Source organism: Saccostrea echinata, unplaced genomic scaffold (assembly GCF_033153115.1).
Source record: "Saccostrea echinata isolate AGI-Se365-2 ecotype Australia unplaced genomic scaffold, CSIRO_AGI_Sech_v1 ptg000033l, whole genome shotgun sequence".
NCBI classification, from domain to species: Eukaryota; Metazoa; Mollusca; class Bivalvia; order Ostreida; family Ostreidae; genus Saccostrea; species Saccostrea echinata.
Window position 1 is genome coordinate 9,385,218 of NW_026889782.1, and position 9,429 is coordinate 9,394,646.

The 9,429-nt window shown below is 36.0% G+C and overlaps 1 protein-coding gene across 1 annotated transcript; it reads right to left on the reverse strand.

Moving 5' to 3' along the window:
* Window positions 1–1,606: 1,606 nt before the first annotated feature.
* On the reverse strand, window positions 1,607–7,781 carry LOC133198093 (prisilkin-39-like). Its single transcript, XM_061334239.1, has 2 exons — window positions 7,726–7,781; window positions 1,607–1,952 (listed from the first exon to the last, which is right to left on the reverse strand). Exons 1-2 carry the CDS (start codon window positions 7,779–7,781, stop codon window positions 1,607–1,609), a joined length of 402 nt encoding a protein of 133 aa, XP_061190223.1.
* Window positions 7,782–9,429: the final 1,648 nt, after the last annotated feature.

A 9,429-nucleotide genomic window follows, 5' to 3' on the forward strand; every position in this document is an offset into this window, starting at 1 on the left:
AAAAAAAAAAAACCAAAAGTCTTCAAAACATTAGGTAGATACAATATAACTTATTTAAAATATTTTAATTACGAGTACATCTGGTTTTGAAGTCCTACCTTTGCCCTCATGTATTTTATAATTGTATAATACGCAAATCTTCCTTATATCCAATTAATCTTTTCACTTTGATTTAAAAGTTTGCAATTTTCAAGAATCTTTTTGACGTGACAAAAACTAAGTAGAATATCAAATTCAATAGCATAAAAATTGCAGTCTTAAGGGACTTGATCTACACGTTACCCCCCCCCCCCCTTTTTTTCACTTGTTCAAAAAAGTCGAATACCAAACCGACCTTTTCGACATATATTAACAATTATTCAACAAAATGTAAACAATTTTGAAAATGCGTGCCCCTATTATTGCTTCAATCTATTATCACTACTCCAATTATCTCTCTCTTTCTTTCTCTTAACTTTCTAGCTATTTAGTTCCACAAAATGAAAGAAGCTTAATATGAATATGGGAAAAATGATGTTTTGTGTTCAAACAATGAATATATTTCTTCGAACAAATTAGTTTTTAGTTCGAAAAAATAACTAGCTTCTTCGGAAAATTAATATTCTCTCTAACAAATATCAAATTTATCGGAGCAAATATCAGTCTTGTCTCAACGATATCCAATTTGTGTGTCAATGAATTTATAATTTGTCCGAAAAAAAAAATCTCGCTTGTCCGAACAAATATCTAATTCGTCCGAAGAAATAAATATTTTTCTATTTGTTGTTTCGGCCCCTGGAAAATATCATCAAAGTGTATCAACCGAATAAGTCTCTTTTTTTCAAAGGGCAACATTACACTTATAGATCTCATGCTCACCCCCCCTCCCAAAAAAAAAAAAAAATTGCGGGATAGGCGTTTTGATGCAGATGCAACCAACCTATGGAGTGATTCGCCAGCGAACCCTCGGCTGTATAACTGTTCATGGTTAAAAAAAAATCATTTACTTTTCTACTTAGAGAACAAACAGAGATTTTATAAATTAAACTTAACCAATTGTAATTTTTAAATCTTTTTATACGCTGTTATATTTTGCAGCAAATTGTCAATTATTCCATAATTGCACATTCGTTATGCTCTCTGGAGTAATTAAAAAAAAATTGTAATGCAGTATATCAAACCTGTCAAATAAATAAATAAACCTATTGCGTTTCCTACCCCCTCGCAAATCCTCAGGTGCCAAAAAATGGAAAATAAACAATGAATGTGATTAAATATGAAAGAATACAACAAACAAGGCGTTTGAATAAATATGAAAGAATACAACAAATGAAATTAAATGCTGCATGTTTATTTGAATGCTTTTAACAATAACTCAGTTTTTTTTTTTTTTTTTTTAGATATTAGGCTGTCCTGTCATCGGTTTGTTTAAAAATGAATAAAATGAAAAATTCTGATGATTGTCATATAAATAAATATTCTTTTTGGTCACATAATGGTGATATGCTACAAAAGCTCAAATATTTACCGTTTTTCATGCTGGGAAGGTCTCAATATACGTTCTTTCGATGTCGTCGATACCCACCATATTGAGAACCCAGTAAACTGTATCCCCCATATGGAGAGCCTACACTGTATCCCCATATCCACCATATGGAGAGCCAAAACCGTATCCTCCATATCCGCCATGACGAGAAGCTACACCGTATCCTCCATATCCGCCATATGGAGAAGATATACCGTATCCTCCATATCCGCCATATGGAGAGCCTACACCGTATTCTCCATATCCACCATATGGAGAGCCTACACCGTACCCTCCATATACGCCACCAAATCCGCCAAGTCCGCCATATCCGTCATATCCACCATATCCGCCATATCCACCATAACCGCCATATAGAGAGTCGGGGCGGTATCCACCGTATCCACCATATGAAGAGCCAACACTGGATCCGTAATACGAATAATGTCTGGAACAACATTTAGAAAGACAAATTAGAAATAAGGAAAGGATAAAAAGTTTGTAGTTTCATGTATACATAGAAACAAAAAAAAAACAAAAAACAGAAACAAAAAACAGCGCAATAAAGGAAAGCACAGAAAAACGAAAAAAAGTAATTTAATAAGTATGAAAATAAACAATAATTTTTGACAAGAGCTAAAGCTTGATCAAATGCAATTGTGGCATAGTGGCATAACTTTAAGATAAAAAGTCAATAAAAATTAAGAAAAACAATGTTAAGAATAGAGCATTTTCAAATTGCTGTCATGAGACAGTAATACCCGCACTAAGGTGTTTGCCTCTAAACGCACACTCCTTCATATTGGGCTTACCAAGGAGAAAGTCCAAACAATTAGTCTATAATTTACACAGTACATGTATTCGTCAAATCGAGCATAAAATGCTCAGGTGACCATGTGACCCATGAACCTCTTATACGCATTTCATATACTTAATTCATTACCAGTCTGAAGTAACAGAATTTAATTAATGATGTAAATTAGGTTTTGATAAAAGGGGGGGGGGGGGAGATATAAATTTTTGGCCCATAATTGGAACTTTTCAAATTTATTTTCTCACCAACAAATAATATTATTTTAGTACAAAGCGTTTTTGATGAATTTATCAAAATATACAAACTTTTTTTAGTATTTGATTAGGCAAAAACCTCCTTGAAAAGCCATACCCAATCAATTTTCTCACCCCCCCCCCCCCCCAACACACACACACAATTTGCCTGTTTTTGGAAATAGGCCTAGATGGCAAAGTTATGTTAAAACATCGTTTGTTATGATAATTTAAAATTTGTTCTTGTACTGTACATGTATGTGAACACCTTTTTGAAAATTTCTACATCACATTGGGCTTGCGTCACCTTACCAGTACTAGTACTAGTTTTACCATTATCATTTTTAGATTGCACATGCCATGTGACATGGTGTGGTGCAGTGTTACATGTATATGAGTGGAAATTAATTCATTTTGTGTTTTAACTGGATTATATTTCATGAAGTTGACAGGACCTATGACAGTCGGTAAGTACAAGTTTAAGTATAGATTGGGGTAAAATAAACCGAAATGCAAATGGTTAGGTTAAAGTTTAAAAAGGATCAAAGATCATCGGCAATCTCCTATGCAGAGTTGTCGTTCGTTTCTCTCTCAGACACTGAATGTATGAACCGATGGTAGAGAGTGGATCATCGGATGCCACAAAAGACGAATTTCACATTCTGAAGAGTTATCTCTCGTTGTCGACATTACATTCAGTTACAGGCACAGATCCGGGAATTTTTTTCCTTGGGGTGGGGGGGGGGGTGTCCACACCCCAGTCAAAAAAAATTCCAGCCCAGAATTTCCTGAGGAGCAAAAAAAAAAAAAAACAAACAAACAAACAAACAAACAAAATAAAAACAATGATGGTGGGGTCCATGTTTTTAAAGGGGGAGGGCATTTAAAGTCATTTTTTATTTGCTTCTGTAAATCAGTATATAGTCCTATTTAAATAACTCTGCAAATTCCGGGGGGGGGGGGGGGGTTCCAGTCTCCCTAGCCGCTCCCTGTCCCTGAAATGACAAATGATCATGTGACTCCTAAATAGTAGAAAAATTTTCCATTTGACTTATACATAATTTTGTTTCTTGTGTTATTATGTTATGTACATCTAATGGTTTAAGGTTATGAACCCCTGGAGGTCATCCCCACTCTCTTAATGAACTGGAAATGTTTATAATATGACTACATCAAATTAAATAAAAGTGCATCAATGATAAGATTACTTGACATTTCATTCATGAATTTGGGTCAACCCATGTACCCTCCTAGAATTAGGAATGAAAATCATTCAAAGAGATGGACCATTAAACTATTTGTATATATTCACATTTTTTTTTATTGTCAAACCAAAGTATTAGACTAGTTTGCATACATGAACAAACAGGGGTCTGGGAAGGGGAAGGGGCAAGGGGAAGGAGTTATCTCTTTACATCTTAATTGTTGAAAACTCCTAAAATGAATGTTAACTTCAAATCCGACTTGTACGTCTTCATTATTTTTAAGTGGTGGTGTCTCCGTATGAGTGAAAAATTCCCAAGAGGGACATTTAACAACAAACAAACATTAATGACTTAAAAAACACAATATACATGTACATGTTTATTAGTCAACAGATATACTTCTGATCATATCTCTAGTTCTCCCTTGAATCAGAAATGATGATATAAATATTTTAAGAATGATTAAGAGTTGAAAAGGTTGTGCATTTTAAAATTGACTAAGCTCTGTGGTTGAATTAGCTATACCAGTTTAGCTTATTTTGCTACTCAAAGCACCTTGATTAACTATTTTTAATCATACTGTTTTCTGAAATGTGAAGTTTTTTCAACATGGATACAAGTCATACCTTTTCAGATTCTGAAAACAATGCATGAAAAAAAAAACTGCTTTTCAAATACTGTAACTCTTTCCAAGTACTTGTGATCATCAGTTTTTAGCTCACTTGAGTTTTTCTGGTTTTCTGATCACATTTTGTTTGTCATCCATCTGTCCGCCTGTAAACTTTTCACATTTTTGTCTTCTTCACTAGAACCGCTGGGCCAATTTCGACCAACCCTGCCACAAAGCATCTTTGGGTAAAGGGGATTCAAGTTTGTTCAAGTGAAGGGTCACACCTTCTTTCAAGGGGGGATAATCAAGAATTAATGAAAATTTGGTGGAATCATTTTAAAAAAGTCTTATCAAGAACCACTGACTGGGCCCAAAAAATTGAAACTTTCTTTACATAGACTTAGTGTAGCTTCAAATTTGTTAAAATTATGACCCACTGGGGTAGGGTGGGGCCACATATGAGGATCCAATGATTTACATAGAAAAATGCAGGGGATTTTTTCCATCATAAATCTTCTTCTCATGAACAGCAAGGGCATTATTGTCGTCCGTTTTCGCAAAAGGGACCTATGGGACATTAAATCTCATTTGTCTGTCAGTCTGTCCGTTTGTCTGTCTGTCCGTCTGTCACAATAAATTTAACCTTGGTCATAACTTCTGAATAATAAGAGATAGGGCTTTCATATTTCACATGTACATTACTTACAAGAACTTTCTAAACATACCATGATTTTTGAACCCATGACCTTGACCTTGAAGTTTGACCTACTTTTCAAAAAATTTAACATTATTTTAAATGATCATTTTGAAACAGAAAAGATAGGGCGTTCATATTATGCATGTATATTACCTGTGACAAGACCTTTCTAAATATATCATGACTTTTGACTGTGACATTGACCTTGAAGTTTAACCTACTTTTCAAAAATGTTATATTTCCTTATAACTTTTGACTGAGAAGAGATAGGACTTTTATATTTGACATGTACATTACCTGTAACAAGATGTTTCCAAGCATGCTATGATTTTTTTACCCCTTGACCTTGATGTTTTACCTAATTTTCAGAAATTTTAACTTTGGTGATTACTTTTGAATGACATATGATAGGGCGTGCATATTTGAAACAATATGTCATAAATAATGGCATCCCATCCACTAGGACACGGAAAGCAGGGGACCACAATTCTTTGAATTTGCTTGTTAGTCATTTTGATATGGAAACATCCTCATATAGTGTAGATTCAAGTTTTTTATGCCCTGCCATGAATATGGCCGAGGCATATAGTGTTTGTCATGTCCGACTTCAATAAAACATCATATGCTGATACATACTGATGTAAGCTTTTCAACTGCATCAAAATTTTTGACCTTGAATTTTCCTTTGACCTTGACCTTATTTTTCTTAAGTTAGTGTCTAGATCAGTTTTGAATAAACAATTCAAGATATATTTATCAAACTTCATATGCTGATATATACTGCTGAGAGATATCAATTGCATCAACTTTTTTGACCTTGACTTTTCCTTTGACCTTGACCTCACTTTTTCAAATTAGTGTTTATCTACATTTTAAATAAACCATTTCTGATATTTTTGTTGAACTTCTATGCTAATAGTAAATACATACTGATATAAGTTTTTCAACTGCATCAACATTTTGACCTCAACCTTTCCGTTGACCTTGACCTCTCTTTTCTCAAATAAGTGTTAAGCTCAGTTTTAAATAAATCATTCAAGATATTTTTATCAAACCTAATATGCTGATATGTATTAGTGAGAGCTCTTCCACTGCATCAAAAACTTTTCACCTTGCACTTTCCTGTGACCTTGACCTCCCTTCTCTTTAATTTGTATTTTGCTTAGTTTTAAAGAAACAATCTAGTAAGATATTTTTATGTAAGCATGCACTTATAGATAATTTTGTGAGAATTCATCATCTATGTCCATTTTTTTTAGATTTTAGTTTCAATTTTAAAGAAACTGTTCAAGATATTCTCATCAAACTTCATATACTCATACAAATTTTCATGTTGCATTAGTAATATACATTCGGCGGGGCATTTATGTCCTATGGACATATTTCTAGTTTTCAAATCATGACCTCCAAGGATAGGGTCAGGCCACAATAAGGGATCAAAGTTTTATAGAGATTTAAAAGGAAAAAATATCTTCAAAATTCTTCTTTTTTAGAACAACAAAAGCATGATTAATATGGAAACATTCCCAAGAAGTGTAGATTCAAGTTTGTACAAATCATGTCCCCATGGGTTAGGGAGGGGCCATTTTTTTCCTGCCCCTATTTGCTATCCACATGGAAATGCAAATTTTAAAACCATTTTACACATCCACAGGACAAAATCAATCATCTTCCAAATGATCATGATTTAAGGCTAGTGCATAAAATATAAGGGAAGTTCTGGGAACCAGGATGTATAAACATGTTAAATATTTTTTAAAAAGAAATTGACCCCCATTTGACCCCCAGGGGGAAAATAAGAATTCCGAAACCTTACTGCACATCTATAGGACACCACCAACCATCTCCCAAAAGATGATTAGGCTACTGTGTAAAATGTAAGAGGAGTTCTGGGAACCAGGGGCTTTTTGCATAAAAAAAGTTATTTTTCAACCCCTATTTGACCCCATCGTGAAAATGAAAATTCCGAAACCTTACTGCACATCTACATGACACCACCAACCATCTCCCAAAAGACGATTAGGCTACTGTGTAAAATGTAAGAGGAGTTCTGCGAACCAGGGGCTTTTTGCTTAAAAAACATCATTTTTCGACCCCGAATTGACTCCCAGGGTGAAAATGAAAATTCCGAAACCTTACTGCACATCTGCAGGACACCACTAACCATCCCCCAAAAGATGATTAGGCTACTGTGTAAAATGTAAGAGGAGTTCAGGGAACCAGGGGCTTTTTGCATAAAAAACGTCAATTTTCGACCCCCATTTGACCCCAAGGATGAAAATGAAAATTCTGAAACCTTACTGCACATCTACGGGACACCACCAACCATCTCCCAAAAGACGATTAGGCTACTGTGTAAAATGTAAGAGGAGTTCAGGGAACCAGGGGCTTTTTGCATAAAAAACGTCATTTTTCGACCCCCATTTGACCCCCAGGGTGAACATGAAAATTCCGAAACTTTACTGCACATCTACAGGACACCACCAAACACCTCCCAAAAGATGATTAGGCTACTGTGTAAAATGTAAGAGGAGTTTGAGAAATAAGAGTGTGACGGACGGACGGACAGACATGAGTAACAACAATATACCCGAACTTTTTTTAGAAAGTGCGGGTATAATCATGACTTCAGCACCAAGAAAGACAGTTTAAACTCATTTACGAGATCTCGTCTTTCGAGGCGAATGTGTTACAGAAACAGTTTTCACATGCTAACATATCACTACTGGATAAACAATTATTATTATACCCGCACTTTCTAAAGAAAGTTCGAGTATATTGTTGTTACTCATGTCTGTCCGTCCGTCCGTCCGTCTGTCCGCCCGTCTGTCACACTCTTCTTTCTCAAACTCCTCTTACATTTTACACAGTAGCCTAATCATCTTTTGAGATATGTTTGGTGGTGTCATGTAGATGTGCAGTAAGGTTTCAGAATTTTCATTGTCACCCTGGGGGTCAAATGAGGGTCGAAAATTGACGTTTTTTATGCAAAAAGCCCCTGGTTCCCTGAACTCCTCTTACATTTTACACAGTAGCCTAATCATCTTTTGGGACATGTTTGATGGTGTCCTGTAGATGTTCAGTAAGGTTTCGAAATTTTCATTTTCACCCTGGGGGTCAAATGGGGGTCGAAAAATGACGTTTTTTATGCAAAAAGCCCATGGTTCCCTGCACTCCTCTAACATTTTACACAGTAGCCTAATCATCTTTTGGGGGATGGTTAGTGGTGTCCTGTAGATGTGCAGTAAGATTTCGGAATTTTCATTTTCACCCTGGGGGTCAAATGGGGGCCGAAAAACGACGCTTTTTATGCAAAAAGCCCCTGGTTCCCTGAACTCCTTTTACATTTTACACAGTAGCCTAATCATCTTTTGGGAGATGAATAGTAGTGTCCTGTAGATATGCAGTAAGGTTTCAGAATTTTCATTTTCACCCTGGGGTCAAATGGGGGTCGAAAATTGACGTTTTTTATGCAAAAAGCCCCTGGTTCCCTGCACTCCTCTTACATTTTACACAGTAGCCTAATCATCTTTTAGGAGATGGTTGGTGGTGTCATGTAGATGTGCAGTAAGGTTTCGGAATTTTCATTTTCACCCTGGGGGTCAAATGGGGGTCGAAAAATGACGTTTTTTATGCAAAAAAACCCCTGGTTCCCTGAACTCCTCTAACATTTTACACAGTAGCCTAATCATCTTCTGGGAGATGGTTAGTGGTGTCCTGTAGATGTGCAGTAAGATTTCGGAATTTTCATTTTCACCCTGGGGGTCAAATGGGGGCCGAAAAACGACGCTTTTTATGCAAAAAGCCCCTGGTTCCCTGAACTCCTTTTACATTTTACACAGTAGCCTAATCATCTTTTGGGAGATGAATAGTAGTGTCCTGCAGATATGCAGTAAGGTTTCAGAATTTTCATTTTCACCCTGGGGGTCAAATGGGGGTCGAAAATGACGTTTTTTATGCAAAAAGCCCCTGGTTCCCTGCACTCCTCTAACATTTTACACAGTAGCCTAATCATCTTTTAGGAGATGGTTAGTGGTGTCATGTAGATGTGCAGTAAGGTTTCGGAATTTTCATTTTCACCCTGGGGGTCAAATGGGGGTCGAAAAATGACGTTTTTTATGCAAAAAAACCCTGGTTCCCTGAACTCCTCTAACATTTTACACAGTAGCCTAATCATCTTCTGGGAGATGGTTAGTGGTGTCCTGTAGATGTGCAGTAAGATTTCGGAATTTTTATTTTCACCCTGGGGGTCAAATGGGGGTCGAAAAACGACGCTTTTTATGCAAAAAGCCCCTGGTTCCCTGAACTCCATTTACATTTTACACAGTAGCCTAATCATCTTTTGGGAGATGAATAGTAGTGTCCT

Excerpts from the sequence above, each read along its gene's own strand:
- LOC133198093 (XM_061334239.1), bottom strand. The coding sequence starts at position 7,781 with ATGTTAGCATGTGAAAACTGTTTCTGTAACACATTCGCCTCGAAAGAC. Across the intron at positions 1,953-7,725 it reads GCCTCGAAAGACGAGATCTC|ACATTATTCGTATTACGGAT; the intron begins GTAAATGAGTTT and ends ATGTTGTTCCAG.